The 23,758-nt window shown below is 39.8% G+C and overlaps 1 protein-coding gene across 4 annotated transcripts in view; it reads right to left on the reverse strand.

Annotated features, from left to right (window-relative positions):
* Positions 1-23,758, reverse strand: part of TENM1 (teneurin transmembrane protein 1) — a 784,948-nt gene that overhangs the window by 127,514 nt on the left and 633,676 nt on the right. For all 4 annotated transcript variants that reach the window (XM_031945150.1, XM_031945147.1, XM_031945148.1 and 1 more), the window contains one exon: positions 17,425-17,641. In XM_031945150.1, the coding sequence (XP_031801010.1) occupies positions 17,425-17,641 (217 nt within the window). The remainder of the gene's footprint in view (positions 1-17,424; positions 17,642-23,758) is intronic.

Raw genomic sequence — 23,758 nt, forward strand, 5'->3', positions numbered from 1 at the left:
AAGGATCCTTAATGTCCATCTCATCTGACCTCCTTGTTTTAAAACTTGGGGAAACTGAGACCAAAGAAGCCCATGGTCACACAAGTAGTAAAAAGAAGAGCTGAAATTTGTCTTTCTACTATACCCCATTGGAAGATAAGCCCCTGAAAAATCAGGGAACAGAGCCAAGTAATTTTGATCAGGGACGGGGAAGGAGTTGGGGCGAGGCTATTGGATATTGCCGAGAGAAGCCAGTTCTGGGGGCACTGTAGTAGGAGTCTCCCGGTAGCCAAGAAGCAGCATGAAGGCAGAGGCTTGTAGGCTGGAGAGGGGCAGTAAAAAAAAAAGTCTAAGGATGGTCACCTTCTCTGCCATTAGATATATTAGATCCAATGTTAAGACTCCTTCTGTATAAAGTAAGTCCCCATTTCTTTAGCACTGTGACATTCATAAAGCACTTTCTTTATAACAGCCTTGGTGAAGCAGATAGTGTTAGGAGGCTTCCCCTCACTTTTTGTTCTTGTTGTTCCATTGTTTGGGGTTTTCTTGGCAGAGATACTGGAGTGGCTTGTTCTCTAGTTCATTTTACAGATGAGGAAACTGAGGCAAACAGGGTGAAGTGACTTGCCTAGCGTCACCCAGCTAGCAAGTATCTAAGGCTGGATTTGAACTCAGGCTTTCTTGACCCAGGCTCGGCACCGTATCCACTATACCATCAAGCCGCTCTCACTCTACAAATGAGCAAACAGACTCAGAGAGGGGAAAGAATGTTACATAAGGCCACATAGCCTGTCAATAGAATGTTCCCAGTTCCATTCTAGCAGCTCTCCTGATCAACACCACCCAACTCCGAGTGCCATCTACCTCCCAATCTCCCCCACTGTAGTAAGGACTCCAATCAAACTTGCCGCTGCTTTGATCTAGCCATTTTCTCTCAGAATGGCTCTGCATCTGTGGTTGTCAGGGAGGCTATTTTTCTACCCATGCACAAACTCATATATGGTTTATAGCAGCTGGATGACAAACTTCTGTGCATGTATTTGGGTGTATGGGGGATAGGTGGGTTGAGAAGAATCATGCTGAATCTCTAAGAGATGACTCACATCCACCCTGGATTACCTAGTCTTCTTGAAGAACTGAAGCATCTTGAAGGGAAGTTTGGTTCCTCCAAAGGGTCACTATCCCCTCTCCCAGGGCCTGATGCTTATTTCAATGGGCTGGGTAGCTTACTTCCTGGAGAAGGCTCAATGTGCCAACCCAGGGAGTGACTCTGGATTGTATCTGAGCAGCCCTCATCCTTCAATACTCTCCCAGGCTTGAGATACATCTTGCTTATTTGCCTATTGCCTTGTCTAGTCCCGATCAAGTCAAGTAATTTGGCTAGACTCCTTTTGGCAATTAGGTGATAAGAGCCAGCCACCAGAGGCAGCATGATCTTGTTAGGAGAATAAAAGTGGAAGCTGATTTTCCTGAGAAAAACCTGGATAAATAAGACTGGCTAGAAAATGGGCTAAATGACTGAGAAGGTTCATTCTGACTGAAGTTGTTGATAAGAAGTTGTAATATGGATATAGAGAATGTTTTGAAATACTCAAGTAACAGATGAATATCCCACAATTCCAAATAACAGGGTGGGGTGTTGTGCTTTGTCCATTAACCCTTTCAGAGCGTGAGAGCTTTGTCTGGTCAGTTATACTTCCAGGGATGTCAGTGATACCTTCCTGACCTGGAAGAATAAATGTGTCTCCTCAAATGCCTCATGAAGCCATAACTACTATACTATTAATTTTTAGATGATCAGTCATTTGCTTCACAATTTTAGGCACATTTAAGGCAGTCCCTTTCCAGATGTCCAATGGGCTCCTATATCACATATGTGGTTTCTGATACTTGTTATCTATTCCAGTCCAGCATTACAAAAACACTTCCTAGGGTGACAGAAGAAACACGTTTCCAAATCCTTAAATGCAAATGCCTAAATGGTCACATTCAACTCAATCAAAACTCATTCTTTTTGCCTTAAATGAGCTGGCCGATTTAATCCCTGTTTCCCTGGTGAGTAGCTCACATAAATCGCATCTACCAAGTGTCTAGCATTAAAAGCGGCTGGGAGCATTAGGCAACAGCATGTGAGTACTGTGGGAAGGGCAGGGCTAATGAAAATGCAGTTATCTTTTGAGGCAGAGATGTTTTCCTTATGGCCAAGGATATTTCTCAAAAACCAAAATCAGGCTACTCGTCTCAGGTTGGGTTGGGAATTTTTCCACGTGCCTTGGAAATTGCTTGTCAAAAGTTAGCTTGCTTTGACTGGCTGAGACCCCTTGTCTCCTCCCCCTCTGAGGAATGTGAGGAGAGGGAGTCACATTTCTAAAACTGTGGAATGGCCCACATGCTTCAGGCAGACACATTTTCTGTTTGTCTAGCTATGTGTCCGGAAAGCTTGGCCAAGAAGCCCTTGGAATTCTTCTGGAATAGGTCTAAGGTTGCTCATATTTGGTAACACTGGTTTCTTATCTTCAAAAGAGGCTGCATTGATTTGTCATTAGTCCATTGGTCTTTTTTAATCACCTCTCTGGGAATCTGGCTTTGAAATTCCCAATGACCAACCAATCCAGGAGGGGAACTGGGCACACAAAGTCAACAGCATTATTGTTCCAGGCTACTCCTCCCTACATTGTCTACCCACAGATGCGATTTCTGCTCCTGGCTCTACTGTTTACTGGTGGGATAATTTTGGGCAAATCTCTATTATTCCTTGGTGGCATGGTGTTTCATGGGAGGATATAGATAGTCTCCAGACTCTCCATCACTCTCTGGCACTTTTGTAATCCAGGGCACTACTGGTGAGACAGCTGGTCATGATTAGTGACCATGCTGGGTGAGGAAAGAAAAACTAATTGGTCCCTATTGAAATGGAACCTCCATTCATGCCTCGTTAGCACTGTGTACCAACCCAAAAGTCAAAGACAGGTGACTTTAGATAGCTAGATACAGTGGGGGATAAAGACTCTATATCTTTCCTGATCCTTTCTGACCTGGACCCTGATTGAGGAAAAGGAGCAAAATTAGGGAGAAAATAGGATGAGATGGGAATCATCTAGTTCCAACTGTTTGTTTTAAAGATGGGGAAACTGAGGCCAAGAGAAAGAAAGGGACTTGTTAAAGGTAACATAAGTTATATCCTCTGATTTCAAATCTAGTGCCAAATCTAATCAACTCACAGGTTTAGATACTGTTAAATCAAATATTATTACTAATTAAAATTATTAGGAATATCACAACAGGTCGGTATTCAACTCATGTAATTAGAAGCAACCAATTAAATCTTTTTCTTAGGCAAGCAATAATTGCTTTTCCTTCCTTGTTACCTTCAGGTTTACACAAAGAAATGAGTCCCACAATTGCTCTTTGGGCTGCCTTCAGGAGCAATTCAGCACTTAGAAATCCTGGACCTTTCTGAATTTGGAATTCATTTCTCTTTGCATCTAGGTGGGTGGGGCTCAATATGCAGATGAAGGAAATCTCTTAATTATTCAACCTAATGACATTTCCTTAATCCTCATCTTTCTCAACCTCTCCATAGTTTGTAATACTGTAGAGCATCCTGTTTCTTTGATACTTTTTTCCTCTCAAGGTTTTGTGACATTGTTCTCTCCTGGTTCTTGGTTTCCTTTGCTGGATCTTCATCGAGGTCATGATCACTAACTCTAAGTGTCCTAAAGGGCTCTCTGTCTTGGGGCCTCTTATTTTCCCCTCTACACTGTTTCACTTGGTTATCTCATTACTTCCCATGGATTCAATTATCATCTCCATGCTGGATTCTCAAATCTATTTATCTGTCCCTACCTTCTATTCTCACATTCCCAACTGCCTACTGGACATCTTGAAATAGATGTCTTGCAGCAAATTCAATCTGTCCTAAACTGAACTTATTATCTTCATTCCCCTCCAAACTTCTACTCTCCCTGACTTTGCTATTATTGTTGAGGATACTATTACTCTCCCAGTCACCAAGTCTTTTTTTTTTTGACTTTTTATTAAAGCTTTTTATTTTCAAAACATCTGCATGAATAATTTTTCACCATTGATCCTAGCACCTTGTGTTCCAAATTTTCCCCTCCTTCTGCCCCCCCCCCTCCCCTAGATGGCAAGTAATCCAATATATGTTAAACATGTTAAAACATGTTAAATCCAATATATGCATACATATTTATAGAATGATCTTGTACAAGAAAAATCAGATCAAAATGGAAAAACATGAGTAAGAACAGAAAATGCAAGCAAACCACAACAAAAAGAGGGAAAATGCCATGTTTTGATCCACACTCAGTTCCCACAGTCCTCTCTTTGGGTGTAGATGGCTCTGTTCATCACAAGATCATTGGAACTGGCCTGAATCATCTCATTGTTGAAAAGAGCCACGTCCATCGGAATTGATCATCATATAATATTGCTTTTGCCATGTACAATGATCTCATGGTCCTGCTCATTTCACTCAGTTCATGTAAGTATCTCCAGGCCTTTCTGAAATCCTCCTGCTGGTCATTTCTTATAGAACAATAATATCCCAGAACATTCATATACCACAACTTATTCAGTCTTTCTCCAACTGATGGGCATCTGCTCAGTTTCTAGTTTCTAGCTACTACAAACAGGGCTGCCACAAACATTTTTGCACATGTGGGTACCTTTCCCTCCTTTAAGATCTTTTGGGGATATAAACCCAGTAGTAACACTGCTGGATCAAAGGGGATGCACCATTTGATAACTTGTTGAGCATAGTTCCAAATTGCTCTCCAGAATGGCTAGATCTGTTCCCAGTCACCAAGTCTTGAAACCTTGGTGTGATTCTCGAGTCCTCATCACCTCTCAACTTCAACATCCAATCCCTCACCAGGGCTTGTTGATTTTTTGTATTTATTCAATCTCTCACATATGCCTCCTTTTCTGACACTGCCGCCACCATTATCACTTCGCACCTAGACTATTACAATAGTCTGCTTGTACCAGTCTCTCCCCACTCTAGTCCATCCCCCACTTAACTGCCAAAGTCATCTTTCTAAAATGCAGATCTGACCATGTCATCCCGCTCCCTATGAAATAAATGCAACTGGCTGACTATCACCTTCAGAATCAAATATAAAATCTTCTTGTTGGTTTTCAAAACTCTTCTTAATTTGAACCCCCCTTCCCTACCTTGCTGGTCTTTTCATACCTTACTCAACTTCCTCTTTCCCCATTGACCACATACTCTGAAATTCAGTGACAATGGTCTTGTTATTGTTCAAACAGCATTGTATCTCCAGATGCTATACTTATTCTCCTGCTGTTCCCCATGCCTGGAATTTCTCTTCCTCCTCTTGTCCACCCCCTAGCTTCCATTAAATTGTAGCAAAAATCCTTTCCCTATCTCTGGTCTTCCCTCTATTGATTATGATCAATTTATCCTATCTATAACTTATTTATGCAAAGTTGATTGCATGTTGTCTCCCTCATTTGAATCTTGGAGACCAGGAATGTTTTCTTCCTTTCTTTTTTATCCCCAGCGCTTAGCACAGTGCTTGAGAGGTAGGACTGACGCTTAATAAATGGATATTGATCAGCTGTCTGAAGGCAGGATAGAGAAGGACTGTGGCCACTGTTGGGTCTGTTGGTTTAGTGTAGAAAGGAAGGATTTGTAGCTTTAGAAATAGAAAAGACCTAAGTGGCCATCTAATCTAAGCCCCTTATTTTAGAGGAGGAAACTGCAGCCCAAAGTTACACAGGTAGTATCCAAGGTAGGTTCTGAATTTCAGCTTGGAATTTTTTAATCCAGTCTTCAGCTGAGTAGAAATATGACATAGCTTGGTTCAACAGAGCATCAATGTCTCACAAATTGAGGAATCTCTTAATTTAACTCTATTTTGGAATCTGTGATAATTCACCCATGGGGTGGGCTTAATATACAAAGCAAATTAATTTCATTAATCCTTATCCATTAACTCCTCTGTTCCCCATAAATAGACTGAGGGCTCCCTCCTTATCTGTTCTTCACTCCATTCCATCGGTAAGAAATTTTTACTTGACCATTTCATCCCTTCATGCTATCATCCTCTATGTCTCCTCTTGTTCACATCGTTGTCTCTACTTTCTCACTTTTCATTCAGTTTTCAACTCTTTAATCTGATCACAGAATCTACCACTCAACTGAAACTGCCTTTCCCTAAATTACCAGTGTAGGCAATCCAATGGACTTCTCAATCCTCATCCTTCTTGACATCTCCAAAAGCTTTGACACTCACTGTTGACTGTCCCTTCCTTCTGGATATTCTCTCCTTCCTAGGTTTTTGAAATATTGCTTTCTCCTGGTTATCCTCATACCTCTGTGGCTTCTCTTTCTCATTTTGTCCAACCCTCTAATATTGGTGGACCCCAGGGCTTTGTCCTGGGTCCTCTTCTCAGCTTGTGGTCTCATCAACTTCCTATTGCCATCATTAACTTTCCCATTTTTGTGCAGGGCAGCATAAGCCTTCTCAGGCTTTACCTTATTCTCCTAGCTATGACTGCTTTCCCCGATTTATCCCTGAAATGACTTTCTATTTATTGCGCACACATCATATACTTATTTATGTACGTGTTGCATCCTCCCTCCTCTAGGAGAACACATGCCTCAGTTTTCCTTTTTAATTTTGCATCCTTACTTCCTTGAATACAATAGACATTTAAAAAATTCATGATACTCGAACTGAGTTAATGACATAAATAAGACTGAAAGACATATTTTACTTTTATAAGTCATCTGCTCTAAAGAACTCTTAAATCCTCGCAAATTCTGCAGCATACAAACAATTAGATGGCTATTTTTTTTAAGGTTGTTTCACCAGACAACTCTATTTGGTAGCACATAGGTCACCATGACTTTGGGATTAGTTATTGGAATTTATGGTAATTTGGAAGGCCACCAACCCAATCTAAGAAGCCCACTGTGGTTTCTTTCAGCTCCTGCACAAGTAGCCTATTGTTCATCTCCAGAACTAATGAAGTTTTGTGCATCAAAGCCTGGAGTCCTGCTTATTTCCCCCTCTGGAGGTTCTTAGCATAGAATCATTGGCTGAGGGAGAATACTTATCTTTCATTGTATTTATATCCCCAGGGTTTGGAAAAGCTTAATGGAAGCTCATCTGCTCCTCTGTCACTGAGTGTCAGGATCCCAACTGTCCCCATCTAATACAATCACTTACAAAGGAGTTCAGATGGCGAGAAATGGGCATGTCAAGGCAGTGCAATATATAGACGAATGGTATGAACCTATTACCCAGTGTAATGTCCATTAACCTCATGAAAGAAACAATCAATCTCATCTAATTTGAATTATCTTGAAAGAATCAAAGATGCAGAGAAAGTAACAAGTGATGTCAAATCAAGCCATGTAGGTATAAATATTAATTTTTCAAATGAATGGTGATTGTCTTCTCCCAATTAGTCTGCTGGGTACAAATACCGAACTGCAGAAAAATTCAAAAATTGTGTCCAAAGAGGAAAGGGAATGGACATTTATAAAGTGACTTCAATAGCACTATGCTAAATGCTTTACATTTCCCCATTTGATCCTTGCAACAACCCCGGGAGGTAGGTGCAGTTATTTTTCCCATTGTATCGTTGAGGAAACTGAGGCAGAGGTTAAGTGACTTCCTTGGGATCACAGATAGGAAGTGGGCAAGGCTAGATTTGAACTAGTCTTCCTGACTCTAGGCCCAGTGCTCTAAGCATCCGTAGCTAGAGATAGTCTCTCAGTTTGAAACTAGCTAAGATGCACACTTAGCCTTATGAGATCCTTTTTTTCCATGAAGTCAGCCTAAGTGAATTGTGTAGCTACACAAAGCTCATTCTATTTCCCCTTAAACAATCAGTCCTACCCTATGCCGGTGGCTGCGTCAGTATCACTTCTTCCCCATAAGATCAGATCAACAACTAATTCATATCGATCACATCCTTTCAACATAGGGGAGCCTTCAAACTGAACAGGCCAGGCCGCCTGCTAGCAGTCAGGCTTGTTGTCGCATCGGTGTTAGTGACAACTCCGTTGTATTGAATCTTCCACTCCAGTCTTGATCTAGGAGCAGCTGCTCCTTTGGCCTCTCCCTGGCTTTGGCTGGAGGCTACCTGCGCACTTCTCTAAGTGCACCAAAGCATGATTTATTAAACAAGTTATGCAAAGTAATTAGGACTATTATCAGGCATCATGAATAATCAGGACCAGGATTCAGAGTTTTATCTTAAAGAGAGGTCCAATAAAGGAGACCCCAGGGTAGACAGAGTGCTTGCCAAGACCCATTTCTCAGGGATGTGGGCTTTTCTATGTTTGCTTAACTGGTATTTCTCTTTGTTTTCTGGACTTCTCATGCATCACATGAGACAAGGATTTTTGCAGTCCTTGCAGATAGCATCTGTTTTCTCAAGCACCCCAAATGGAATAGAATCAACAGTGGCAAGTGATAAAATGAGGTGATTAGTCTTCCTGCTAAGTCCCTGATCTTTGGAATCATCTGTTTCCAAACTCACTCCCAATTCTACTACTTCACTCATTGCATCATCTTGGGCAAGTCACTTCCACTCTCTGTAAGTCTTTTTCCTCATTGTAAAATGGGGTTGAGCTGGAGGGTTCTCTTCAAAATATTGAGCAGTAGGTGGCAATGAGGCATACTAAATATAGTTTTAGGCCAGATCAAAGATGCGAAATGCCTAGAAAGCCCAAGGCAGAGCCATGACTGTACAGCCATCGTAGAAACGTTTCTACCTTTTTGTGTTTTGTTCCGGGCTCTTTGAAGGATCACAGCCTTACCCTTTAAAGAGTCCGGCTCTATGTTTGGGAACTGATTTTCTGTAGGGCTTTAAAGTTACCAGTAAGGACCGTGTGCCCAAAGAAGTTCCTCACAGGCAAATGTGAAAAAATGTCATACCATAAACACTTGATGGACACGCGCCTTTTGCTGCTTTGTTTAGGTCTCTGTCCTATATAGCTGGTTGCTTCTGGTACTATTTTTTTTAAAGCATTATTCCATTAGTGATGGTGAGTGAAATGTCTGGCTTTGCAAATTACTGCTGTCATTTAGTTTAATGTACTCTGGTTTTATATATTTATAAAAACCTTTTCCATTATTGATAATGATTAAATGCTTAGGCACCAAAGATCAATAATGCTTCTATTCACCTATTTACATTATTAAAAAATAATAAGCTGTACAGGGCATGTGCAATATGTGATTTACTCTGCAGATACTTTGGAAATAGATACGAAAAAAAGAAACCCAAAATGAATTTTATTCAATGTGCAACAAAGGAGAGAAAGATGGGTTCAGAGTCGGGAGGGTTCAAATGTCAGCTCAGCTACCAGCTACCTGTGGGACCTGTGGCAAGTAAATCTGGGATCTTGTAGTGCTTATAAGGGGGAAGGAAAGCAGCCCGTGGTCAGTATGTGAAAGACTCCATTTGGAGCAACCAATCAAAGGACTTTGAACTCCAAGAGAGCCTTGAACCCCACTCAGACAACTGTTAATATAAGGAAAGTCCAGACAGTCTGACATGCAGTACTAGGGTACTGAAAGAAACTCAATATTCTGGGTGATTGCTATGAATTAAGAATCGGAAGAACAAAATTCTTCCCCCTGGTACCTTGAATAGTATATGGGTGTAGGTGGTATCTTTGGCATTCTGTGGCCAGGTGTGACAGCTAATGCTACGAGCATGGTGACAGTGCTTTGAGAAGTGAAAAGGGTATATAATCCTACACAATTAAAGATTATTATTTTTATTTTTTAAGTCTTCCACATTTTTATTTATAATATTCATACTATATAAACTGTTCTCCTAGTTTTACCCACTTTCCTTTTTTAACAATATTTTATTTTTCCAGTACATGCAAAGATAGTTTTCAACATTCTTATACCTTACTCCCCGTCCCTACCACCCTATATGCTATGAGACGGTTAATACTTTTCTCCTTGCTGTTCGCTGTATGTCTCCTTTGCAAAACTTTGTGTTCCAAATTTTTCTCCTTCTCTCCCTTCCTTCCCTCTCTCCTCAAGACAACAAGCAATCTGATATAACTTAAACATGTGCAGAAGTCAATTATTCTTTAAAAGTTGTCATAAAAATAACCTCAAATAATTGCACCAAAATGCATTAAACTGGTAACAATTTTGAGAAATTCACTTCTAAAATGCTTGTATTTTCAAAGATATCATACTCCTACTATGGATTTAGCTTCACATATGTCTGATATGGTGACAATAAGCCATGTTCTCCAGAGAAAGAGTTATACTAAGAAAAGTCAATAAGCATGTATTGACTATGTACCTGGCACTATGCTAAACACTGGGATACAAAGAAAGGCAAAAAAGAAAGTCCTTCTCTCAAGGAACTCAAAGTAATAGGGGTAAGAAGTAAACAACTTTGTACAAACCATATCTATCTACCTATCTACCTATCTATCTATCTATACTTATATATATATATATATATATATTACTACATGGTAAATTGGCTATAATCTTAGAGGGAAGGCATTAAGATTAAGGATTGGAAAAGGCTTCTTGTAGAAGGTGGGACTTTAATTGAGACATTAATGAAGCTTGGGAGATCAGGAGGCAGTGATAAGGAGGAAGGGCTTTCTAGTCATGGTGGACAGGCAGGGAAAAGCTTGGAACTGGGAGAGATGGAAGCCAGGTTAGAAAGAGCGTGAAAAACCAATAAAAATGTTTTATATTTGATTCAGGAGGTGGAAGGAAACCACTGAAGTTTATTGAGTAGGAGGTCAGGTGATATAATTAGATCTGCATTTTAAGAAGATCACTTTGTCAAGCTGAATAGAGAGTGAATTGAAGTGAGGAGAATGTAGCATAGAGATCTACCAGTGGGCCATCGTAATAGTCCAGATGTGAGGCAAAGAGATCCTTACCAGGGTGGTGGCAGTGCCAGACAAAGAAAGGGGATGTATGTGAGAGATGTTTCCAAAGTAGAACTGACAGGACTTGGCAAGTGATTTGATATTGAAGATGGGGCTGAGAGAGAATGAGGAGTTAAGGATGACATCTAGGTTAGAAGCCTATGAGTGGTACTCACAACATTGATAAGGAAGTTTGGATGAGGGAAAGTTTGGGAGAATAAGCTCTGCATATGTCGAGATTTGTAGGTCTACAGGACATGCAGTTAAAGATGTCTAATAGGCAGATATCAGACTGGAGGTCAAGAGGGTTTAGAGTTAGACAAAAAGATTTTAGAATAATAAGCCTACAGATGATAACTAAATACATGGGAACTGATGAGATCATCAAGTAAAAGCATATAGAGCAGGGATCAGCCAATTTTTCTGTAAAGGGTCAAAGGATATCAGAGGATATGAATATCAATGATATTGTTTAGATATTATTTAGTTTTATTGACAAAATTTAAAATATAATAATGATAATTGAATGTCATTCTTTGTATTGCAGACCTACTTCATTCTGGGGGGAATAACATTCCACTTATTTGGATTAAGTGTTCTCTAATCAAAATCGATCGCCAATGTTCGTCTGTTAGTGTTGATCTGTTATCCAATTTTATATATTTTATCTTTAAAACTTTCGTGTAACACAGACACTGCCAAATATCGTTATCAGTCATGATTTTAATTGAATATATTCATACATATTAGATTAGCTATATTAGAGCCTTCTCTTGATATTTGTGTTTTAGCATGTAGCTAAATGTAGAATTGTACGTTAATAGCTTCCAATGGAAAGTGAGGTAGAAGCTCCTCAATTGGACCCTTAAATAGATTCTGTAATATTGACATTCTTTTCACAATTGCATCAATTCTGACTGGAACTGTAGTTTGAGCTCAGAAAATATATCCATTGCAAATACATGTGGGAATAGAAATCTAGCTTTTTGTTTTAACTTTTGATCGTGCAGGAAGTGTATCGAGCAGCCTGACATTACTTCTGATCCAAACAATATTAATTTTCATTAAACTAACTTTAGCCCAGTAAAAATTTTTGCACATAAGTGATTTTATCTTGTAATTTTAAGCTACATTCATTAAGAAACATTAACAAGTCTGCAACAGAATCTAATTTCCAAAGCCATTTAGTATTTGACAATGGTGGGCAAGAGTAGTTTTCGTTCAGAAATACTTTTGTCTTATCTCTGAGCTAAAAAAAAATATATTTTTTTCTTTCCCCGTTTTGATGCTATGAGTGTGCACTGGTAAAAAAAAATATCATGGTAGAGTGATGGACATGGCATTCAAAACACTGTCAAGTTATAAGTGTGTCACTGGGATTTATAGTGCACTGAGCAGCAGTGAGAAGCAATGAGACAGTCACATACAGTCTGTCACAACTATTCAACCCTGTTATTGAAACAGCCATAGAGAAATCATAAATAAATGGACATGGTTGTATTCCAAGAAAACTGTTTAAAATGTAAAAAATCATTCTTAGTTTGAGGGTTTTACAAAAACAGGTGGCAGGCCAGACATGGGCTGCAGGCTGCGGTTGCTGACCCTATGTAGACAGGGAGAAGATAAGAGGAACCAGGACAGAGCCTTGGAGGACACCCACATCTAGTAGACAATATCTGGATGAAAATTCAGGTCTGTCTCCAGCCCATACACTGAGCGAGACACGGAGTACCGACAGTTCTGATTTTTTCTAGTCCAATTGCTTTTTTTCCCCCAAAGGCAATACTATCCTTAATTTCTATGGGGAAAAGTCACCGGCATTTAAAATTATCAAATGCTTGCAAAGCCTGAGATCACTATGTGAAAGAACTGACATGTACCCTGTAATACAGATAACTTGCTGTACTTAACAAATGTATTAGAGAAGCCCAATCAATCCAGACAGAAGAGGTCTGGAAGCCTCACTCCTGGCCTGTTCACTGAGACAGCTGCTAAGTTGGCGACGCAAGCACGAAGCTCCTCCAGGGGTGTCTAGGTCTCTCTTTACTTTTCTAAGTTTATTGCTCCAAATATCATGATCTAGGTCATCCTGAACATTCTTTCTGTTCTTTAAGAGAGGATTCAAATGAAGAAAATGATTTCTATATAAAAACAAAAGATAGTAAACAAAATTTAAAAACCTCTGGGAAGGAAGTTGAAGGATTTAAATTCACATTTACTGATTTCTCCCCTTTTCCTTCTCCACCTGCCTCTTTCCTTTTCTGGAATTAAACTTGGGGAAAGCAGATGTTAATTAATAAAAAAAAATACCTATCGTGTATAAACCAGTCCAAACACTGGTCAATGTCAAAACTTAATAGTAGCCAGAGAAAGTGGGTTAAGGTTAAGTTTCAGAAAAAAACCCCACAAACAAATGTGCAATAGCTATGAAATCCTGCCCATTAAAGACCAGTAATTCTTAGTCTTTTAAGTGTGTGGGGTGACATTTCTGTAAATTCAGTAACGAGCAAATTCTCTTTGTTTGTTTTTCTTAAGATTACTCAGACCTCCTGGCAAGGCTCTTCTAACTAGGATGAATTGGAAACTACACAGAACATCACCCTAACAAAAATCCAGTATCTACAGAAATTGCAGAGGTATCTCAATGAAAGAGATGTTATATACCCAGAGAGAGGACTGAGGGAACTGAATGTGGATAGCATTTTCACTCTTTTTGTTGTTTGCTTGCACTTCGTTTTCTTTCTCAATTTTTTTCCCTTTTTCATCTGATTTTTTTCTTGTGCCGCACAATAATTGTATAACTATGTAGATATATGCTGGATTTGGCATATTTTTTTTAACATGTTTAACATATATTGGATTACTTGCCATCTAGGAGAGAGTGTGGAGGAAAGAGAGGGAAAAATTTGGAAGATAGGGTTTTGGTTGTATAAGGATCGATGCTGAAAAATTATCCTTGCATTTGTTTTGAAAATAAAAAACTAATTAAAAAAAAGAGACAATAAATATGGGGAATATGGCAATATTATATGAGCTTTCAAAAAGCGATACAATGGACACGGGAAATAGTAAATATGAAATAGAGTGGGAGAGCATATGAAAGACAAGTTTCTCAATGGAACTCACAATTACCCAGAAGAAAGGGAGCACCTCATGCGGTTGGGGCATGCCCTGAAAGGGACTTAGAACCCTAAGAGTTAACTATAAGGAGGATAAGTAGGGTTGAGAGGGATAGTGGAAATAGGAGGAGAGACCACAAAGCATGGGGAAAGGGGAAGAAGACACCACTAGGCAAGTTGAGCCAAAGGAAGGCAACAGCCATGGGAGAACCCATAAAGATATTTTAGAGGGAAAATTTAACCTCAGGGATATGACTGGGATTTCTGACAAGGTATGGTGAGGTGAGACTGCTTGAGACCTCTATAGAGATTGGCTCTCAGGGGTTTGACATAATTTGGATTTCAGACTGGATGACCTTCCCAGAGGGTGGGACCATGGAGTTGAAATGATCTTTATCAGTGCCTTCTCCCTACTTGCCTGAGGGATCAGTTCCAAACTAAAACTTTCTCTAAAATTAAAACTAAAAGTTTTTCTCTGTCCCTTCAGAACTTCATCATTGGGGCATTTTTCTTTTCTTTTCTGTAGAGCTACATTTTTGAAATGAAAAGAGAGAGTCAATAAGAAAATAGATTTGGACCCTGTTTTCTCAAATCTTTTTCTTTTTTGGGGGGAAGGGTTGGAGGAATATGTCAAAAGTGTAAAGCAAGGTCTAGTTGACTCATTCTTAAATGACTGTGGGCCTGTGTACAAGCCCTTTAGCTACGTGGAAGATCCAATGCACCAGGAAACGAGGTACACAGTGCCGGCTTCTGTGTTCTGCTTTTCTGAATGTGTTGCAATTTCCTTTGAAGTCAATTATATTAACCAGCCTAATGAACAAATTATTTTCATGAGATTATAACGGCAGCCATGCCTAGTTTAATTAGAAAAATATGCCATGGCTAAAGCTAGAGCAGAAAAAGTCACTGAGAAAATGAATGGGATCTCCCTTTTTCATGCTTCAAAGTAGCTTGGTAATGGCTGTTTTTTTCTTTACCAAATGGGCTGTACCTTGGTACAAGTCATTAATAAAAATAAATGAAACCATCTGTATGTTATAAATAGATTTTGATTTGGAACAGAGGGATCAAATCACTGGTTCTATAATTTACTATCTGTGTGATCCCAGGAAAGGCAGGTTTGTTTTTCTTTTCCAAGGACCTTAAGTGCATGGGGACAATGAAGGGGTTGGAGCAGGGGCCCTCAGAAATCCCTCTAGCCCTAGATCTAGGATTCCTTGAGGAGGAAACCAAATTCACTTAATAATGAGACAGAGAACCATTTCTTATTAAGGAAAATTGTCTGAGTTAAAAAATTAAGTTTTAGAACTCAGGTTTAAAACAAAAAAAATGGAATATGATATAATTGACACAATTTAGATCTGAAAAGAACCTGCTCTTCCTTGTTGTGGTTATTTGCTAATATATGGGTTTTGTTAATCTTATGTTTGCATGTGTAGTGCATGTACACGCACACACACACACACACACACACACAATCTTGGGAGGAGGATTTTATCTGTGTATATGATGTGAATTCTGAAACCAGCTTGTTCTCTCCCCTTGTCTGGAAATGCTAAGGGAACTTAGTTTTAAGGACTGTATTATACGACAATCAATTCTGATGGAAGTGGCTCTCTTCAACAATGAAAAGATTCAAGCCAGTTCCAATGATCTTTGGGTGGAGAGAGCCATTTGCACCCAGAGAGAGGACTGTGGGAACTGAGTATGGATCACAACATAGCATTTTCACTCTTTTTGTTGTTGTTTGCTTGTTTTTTGTTCTCATTTTTTTTCCCTTTTTGATCTGATTTTTCTTGTGCAACAAAATAATTGTATAATTGCACACAATGTGCCCAGACTTCCTTGAACAGCATTTTAAAGATACCTTTGAAGGGAAACCAGGTTTTCCTAGACTGTTTTTGTTAATATCTTCAAGGGACTCTCAACATCTCAGTATACATCCTTGCTCCTACCTTTATTTCCTCTCCTTCCCTGAGAAAGCCCCAAGGTTATATTTCCCCTATAAAAGGTGGGCTTATGATGAAGATTTTTGCTGAATCTTTTTCAGGATCAAGATATTCTCCACCTCATAGTATTTTTCTGTCTAATGGCTTCATCCTCCCAGTTAATTGTAAGTTCCACTGGGGAACTTGCCTTCCCCTTGCTAATTCACATAATAAATAGCAAAATTTTGTAATCTATGATGGATGTCTTGTCAGAGTTGTTCCATGTTGTGAACTGAATCTCTATTATGCTATTTTCACATGATATTCTTTTTATTTCAATTTATTGCTCTCCCAAAACTATTTATATCTACCACTGTTTCTATTTTCTATTTATTACTCCTGTTGCATATTTTATTTTATTGATATATATATATATATATATATACAATATATGTAGAAAAATATATAGAGATACTATAGCATGTAGTGGGTAAGTTTATGTCTGTTTCTCTCTTGTATGTAGCTTTTATTAATGTTCAGAAATGAGTTTTCAATTTTCTCTTGTGTTTTGACTACTCACAAAGGTGTTAGTATACATTAACCAAACAGACTATGATTAGAAGAAGAAAAAATGATGAACTGGAATGAGACACTCTAGACACAAAGTCTACTTTATGTTGCCCTCCATCTCTGTGACTTAGGCAAGTCACTGAATCTTTCTGGGTCTCCTATAAAGTGAGGGTGTTGAAGTGAATGACCTCTACAATCCCTTCCAATGCTAACTCTATGATTTTGCAAAAACGATGACTTTCAGAACATCTCTTCTCTCCAGCTAACTCAGATTTATCCAAACCATGGTCCTCCTAGCTACCAGAATACTATTCGTAAGACCCAGATCTGACTATACCACTTCCCTCCTCAAGAATCTTCAGTAACTCCCTATTACCTTCAGGATAAAAAGCAGTTTTCTCAGCCTGACATTTAAAACCTTCCACAATCTGACTCCCACCTACCTTTGCCAACTTGCCTTACAGCACTTAACGTTCTAGTCGAAGTAGCTTATTAGTTATTCAATGAAATCAGTGTCCAACCTCTAGTCATTGTGTCTTTGCAAAGGTTATTCTACATGCTTACATACTTCTTCCTCACCTCTACCTAGTAGAGGTAGAGGTAGTAGAGAAACAATCCTCAACTTGTTTCGAGGTTCAGTTCAAATGCATAAATTATATGGAACCTTCTCTCAATTGTTAATGCTCACTTCTTTCTCATGTTGGAGTATATTTATTTATCTGCTTAAGAATTCATGCTTTTGGACAGTAGGGGCTGGTTTTCCCTTTGTTTCGGCACTCCCGGTATTTAGTTTGGCGACTGACAGAGTAGGTGCTAAAGAGATGTTTGAGTTGAATTAAATTATCATCATAACTGTGTAAGGAAACATGACCTGCTCCCCCCTTCATTGAGCTTAAACACATACCTGCTGTCAAATGAGACTTCTCCAGGAATGACATGAGTGCTGTCTTTCCCAATAAGGAATTTGATTCGGTCATAGAAGAGTCGCGGAGGATGCTGGGAGAGCAAGGGCTGGCTTTGCTGAATAAGGTCCAGGGGGTCTGGAGAGCCCTGGCAGAGAGGGGTGATGTAGCAGTTGCTTTGCTGGCAGCAGTCAGGGTCCACACAGTCTGTCAAACCATCTGAAAAATGAGTGGAGGAAAAAGAAGCCATTTTAGAAGAGTGATATTCTGTTGCAGAAAAACTCTGGGAATGCCATTCAAAATGACCACCGTGGAAATGGAAACATATAATCTGTTTTTCAGAACTTCTATCAATTTAAAACAAAACAAAACAAGTACTCTTACTTTTGAGGAACTCTAAGTGCTTCATGCAGAGGTTTCTCCCTCATGTGAATTCCTTCAGCACAAACTGACTACCCAATCAAGTACCAGAGGCAATGCAGAATGGTGGCCAGCGTTTGGGATTAGAAAGCCAGGTTAAAGTGCTGCTAGTTCCTGAGGCTGTCCAACCTTGGGGAATGTTTTCCCACTGGTTGAAAAAATAGGGGCTCTTCCTTTTTCTAATGTCATGTAGATGATGTTTTGTTGCTTATAATATCCATTCCCTGATTGCAACAGCTGTATGCACAGTGCCCATGCTGGACCCTCCAGAGAAACACAGAGCAAAAACTAAAAGCAAAACCAATGTCCAGAGACCTCAAGGAGCTTGCCATTGAGCTTTCTAATGCATGTGTGTCTTCTGGTTTTTTTGGTTATATTGTTTTTACTTTCTAGGATCATAGATGGAGTTAGAAGGGACCTGAGAGCAAAACCAGTACGACCCCCTAAATTTCCGAGATGAACTGAGGCCCATGGAGATAAGGTGACAGCTAGCTACAAGTAGCAGAGCCTGCTTTCAAAGGTCCTCTGACACGAAATCCAACATGCTTTCTTATTGTACTGGGCTGCTTTCCTATGTGAGTAGACTAGATGATGTTGGTATAAATTTCATTGACAGAAATTTGGAATCTATCTACTTGTCTGTTTTTCTATCTATCAGCTCTTTTCCACAAAGTTACATCCTTAACGTATGACAAACTAGTTGTTATTTTCTCTTAGATGCAGTATTCTGTGTTAAGGCAAGGGGACATCTATCCTTCCCCCCCCAAATGACTCCTAAAGGGAAAAATATGATGAAATCTGGATAAGGAGCCAAATTCCACCTCCTCTATTGATTAGCTATATGACCTGGGCCACTTGGGTACAGATGCCCCCTCCATAAAACGTAGGCAGTAAATAAAATAACCTCTGAAGACCGTTCCCATCAAAGTGATGTGGTCTTTGAAACCAGCTCATTCTCTTTCCTTATCAGGAAATGCTAAAAGAAGTCCATCTTGCTATTATCAACCATAAGCAAGTACACAGAAGGTATGAAAAGGAAGCTAGTTCTCCCAGAGAATTCTGTTGGTATAGAATGGTGAGGCTCTACCATCATTTCTCTGACAGAGAAAGCAAATCCCTCCTTCTGATGTCCCCAATGCTGAGCAAATCTTTCTCCTCAACCTTTTTATCTACTCTGGCTTCTATACATCAACACTAATCATCTTGAAAAAGTAGCATAGGGGGTAGCTAGGTGGTGCAGTGGATAGAGCACCAGCCCTGAAGTCAGGAGGACCTGAGTTCAAATCTGGTCTGAGACACTTAATACTTCCTAGCTGTGTGACCCTGAGCAAGTCACTTAACCCCAATTGCCTCAGCTAAAAAATAGTAGCATATATCCAATGTTTCCATTTTTTCATCACTCTTGGTATTTGTTGTTCCTTTATCCCTTGACATTGACTTTTGCCCTCATCAGTTTACTGAAACACTTCTCTAAAACATGCCAGAAACATCTTTCTGCATCATTAAATAAAAAAAATCTTTCCTTGGTTCTCATCTTTCTTAATCTCTCTCTAGCATTTCACCTCAGTGACCATCCCCTTCTTCTCGATAGCCTCTTTTCCCTTGGTTTTTGGAAATACCCACATCTCCTCATTTTCTCCTTTCCTAATATTATACCTTCTCTGGGACTTCCTGACCCCCAACATCTTAAGATGTGTTCCCCAAAGTTCTGTTCTCAGCGCTCATCTTACCATAGCCCTCTTTGCCTTAAGAAGCAATCTCATTCATTCCTTGGCTCCCGCAGGAAGTCTCCTAAACCAGACCTTCCCTTCACTCCCCTTAAGATCTAGTCTTACATCTCCAGGTGCCCAGTGCTTTTGGGCACCTACAAATGAAATTCAACATGTCCCCAAATGATTTTCTTTTCCCTCAAGACCATTCTTCCTTCTGACCTCCCTGTTAGCTGTCAGTGACACCAGATCTCATCCAAGTTAGAAATCTTGGGATTTGTCTTTGACAATTCCCTTTCCTTCACCTTTTACCAAATTACATTGATTTCACCATTGCAAAGTATTTTGTAACCGTCTCCTTTCTGTTCCCATCATCACTATCCTAGTGAAGATCCTAATGAACACTTTTGAATATCTACCAAACAAAGCACCCAATTCTCACCTAGCATTCAAAATGACTGAAAAATTGAGAAAACTACACGTCAGTCAGTGAGGACTAAGTGTGGGCATTATACTAATAATGCTCAGGTAGTGATTATGGCTCCACTTGCATGAAGCCCAAGAGAAATAAGGGAAGGCTTGAAGGAGATGGTACATCCTATCTCTTTTATTCCCTTTTGGTTCAGTTTCTGTGAGGATTTACATCCATCATCCCCTGTCTAGCAAACAAGAAATAAGAAGAGCCTTTCTGAAGGTTCTTAAGGGACAGATTTAGTAACCCTAATCTGGGTGTTTCCCTAGTGTGGGTACAGGGCTAAATATTCTAATTACCATTTCTCCCTGCTCCCCACCTCCCAAAAGACATGGATCAGTGGCACTGCTATGGGTTTCATGCCTCTCTATCTGTTTCCTGCTGCTTAGCTGTAGGGAGAGACATCACAGCTGGGGGCTCTGAGAGCGAGGATCACTAGGAAAGGAGGTGTTTGTAACAGCAGCCCTAAGGCCCCCAGGAAATACTTTTCCCCACATGGAGTCCTTTAAAATTCCCTATACCACAGATACAACTTTGATTTAAAATGCAGTTTGCTTCTTTACTGCTTTTTCTGTTTGCTTAATGTATTTTTATTCTGACTTTTCTCTCTTTCTGTCTCTCCATCTCTTGTCACTCACTCTCTCCCCTCGCTCCCTAATATGGTTCCCCCTCAGATAACTTTTCAACCCGAATTAGTTACAATAAAAATTTTGTTTTTTTCATTCCCCCTATTCCAACTGAAAAATATTAACAGATGTTCTATAAGGTTTTAGATTTCTCCCCATATTTCCAGAGCTTGATGACCCATCTCATTAGCTTACTGTCTCTTTGCTTTTCCAATGGAATATGTGGCTGCAAGGAAAAGCAAGCAAAATGAGGGAGCTTTGAAAAGACGACTCTGATGTCTGGAGCAAAGCACACAACAATGAAAAATTGTTTTTTTAAAAAGGTCAGTCACTTCTTCATACATTTCATTCATAATAAGGAAATTGGGAATAATCAAATTGCTTTCACACATGTTTCAACCTGCCAGGCATTCAACTTGGTTTTTTTTTGAAGAAAGAAAAGAACACTAAAATAAATAAAAAATGAAAGTGAGTTAAGACAAAGGACCCCGAAATGAGTCACATGAAGAATCATTTAAAATGAAGATACCAATTCTCTTTGTGTTACAGGCCATTGTAAATTCTAAACTAATGTTTCTTATTTAATAATTGCCTATTATATGGGGTTGACCCTCTGTTTGCTGAGAAGACAGCAAGGCTTCTGTCAAATTTTGAAAGGCTATAGGCAGGAAAAGTAATAATGATACGCAACCTCCAAATTGTAATTCGAATATGAGCCCAGTATGTGGCAAAGATCTACTTAGCAATTATCACATCGGATAACACCCAATGCAGCCTGTCTAGACTGTTACAGAGAGGTGCAAATGAAATTCACATTGGGTGTGGGTGGTTTTTTTGTTATTAACAGTTTGTTTGTTGATTTGAATTAGAAATTGTGGCACTCTAGTGACAGTCTGGCTCTGTGTAGCAGGTATGGACATATCAAATGTTAGTATACCCTACTTTTGTTGCTCCTTCCCTTTACAAGATGGAAACACACACAGAGAGAATAGCTATGGCAAAGAAGAGAAAGTCTGGGTAGCCTTGATAATGGGTCTGATTTTGCTGTTTTATTGGAATGGAGACAAGTCAAAGGGTGGGCTGATGAGGCTAAAATCATGATTCAAGAGACAAATCAAGTAAAATTTCACATCAATGAAGTTCATTCTCATATTAGTGGCCTTTCACACGCATGCCCCTGATTCAAGACAGGATCTAGTCAAAGGAGAATGGAGAATGATGTGGACTTACTCTTTTACCCAGTTGGGAAGAAACCCATCTTGCTAGTATCAGACATAACCAATTCCCAAACTATCCTGTTTGTATAGAATGACTCTGAGGATAGAACTTTTTTTCCCCTGAGGCAATTGGGGTTAAGTGACTTGCCCAGGATCACACAGCTAGGAAGTGTTAAGTGTCTGAGATCAGATTTGAACTCAGGTCCTCCTGACTTCAGGACTGGTGCTCTATCCACTGCATCACCCAGCTGCCTGGAGGATGGAATTATCAACCTCCAGTGCCTATCCCCTAACCTCTAGAAATCTTTAAACCACCTTTGAAATATTGATCAGGATATCTTTTAGATGGGTCTGGGATCAGATCTGCTATTCCATCTGTATCTCTTTGATTCCTCCCTGTGAGCTTCCTGGTACTTCCCTCCCTCCCCTGAGAAACCCCCAAGGCTGTATTTCCCCTAAAAAGATATGCCTATGATGAAGATGTTTGTTAAATCCTTTTCAGTACTAGGCCCACTATGAGGTTCTTGTTCTCTCTCTCTCTCTTGTTCTCCCACTCCCTCTTCCCTTCTGTTTCCTTTCCCCCTCTCCCTTCCTTACCCTCTCCTCTCCCCTTTCTTTCCCTTCTCCTCTACTTTTCCCCCACACCTTCTTTTCCTTCTCTTCCCTTTCCCCCCCTCTCCCCTCCACCCCCATAGTGCCTTCCCTTTAATGGCGTCTTTCTCCTTGCCATATAACTAACTATGGTTAGCCTGCTAAACTCCATAGTGGAGTTTACCTGCCAGTCAATGGCATAACCAGGCCTTATGGCATATTCCTTTAATGGATTCTTCCACATTTCTTGATAGTGAGAACCCTATCGCTCTTCCAACTTCCATATTTGCCACTCCTGGTGCCTATTTTACCTCTTATTTTGTCTGTAACCACTTCTTTTAATAAGCCTACTTTTTGGCAAAGAAAATGGCCATTGTGATTCTGTCACATGTTTATTTCAAACTAGGAATTGCTTCCCTGAGCTCGTCAGAGAAGTCAGCGCCAATATAGCTCCATTCTGGATCATATAACTCAAAAGTATGTGTCCTTTTGGTAGTGGCAACAATATCGGCACCATTATGCAAAATGGACAGCACATGGTTGGATAACATTGAGCTACGGATGTCTCTAAGATCTCAACATCACCATCTAGCCAATGGGGAACCTATTACAGATTTGTTTGTTATAATATCACCATGTACAGGGCAGAATGTATGTTTCAATGAAGCAAGTCCAAATTTCATACACAATAATCTGGCAATGCAAGCAGTTGATGGAGAAACAACCTCCTTCTATCAGGAGCAAGATGTGGCATAAGGTTCTAAGAGATCACAACAAAAGGATACACATTTAAAATATCAAGGCTACCTCCTCTTACTCAATGAATGGTGGTGAGTGGTATTGGAAACGAGCCAAAGGAGACAGTTATGGGTGAAAAGCAGGGTGATCGCCAAGTTCATGCCTACTGTATACCACTCCTTGGGAAGGCAAGGGAAAGACCAACAAGAGTGAATATTTCTGGGTAAGGGAGGTGGAGGCAGAAGATGAAAGCCAGAAGCTACCCATCATTATCTACGTAGCAGTGACTACAGTCAAGGGGATTATTGAGGCCAGAGGCCTGGAACAGCAGCTTAACAAGCTCTGACCTTATGTACTGGCTAAAAGATAAGGCATCCATGCAGCACGCTCAGCTCATTCAAATTTGTCCATGCTGTGGCACATGTGCTGCATACAGGTGAGATCTGTAGCAAGAAAAGCTTATTGGATCCAGAGTGGACTAGTAGTTTTCATTAGTGTCACAGCAAAAACTTTCTCATTTCAACACCGGAGATTCAGAATTTATTATAATCATAGGTTCCAAA

This window comes from Sarcophilus harrisii, chromosome X, assembly GCF_902635505.1.
Source record: "Sarcophilus harrisii chromosome X, mSarHar1.11, whole genome shotgun sequence".
Taxonomy (NCBI): Eukaryota; Metazoa; Chordata; class Mammalia; order Dasyuromorphia; family Dasyuridae; genus Sarcophilus; species Sarcophilus harrisii.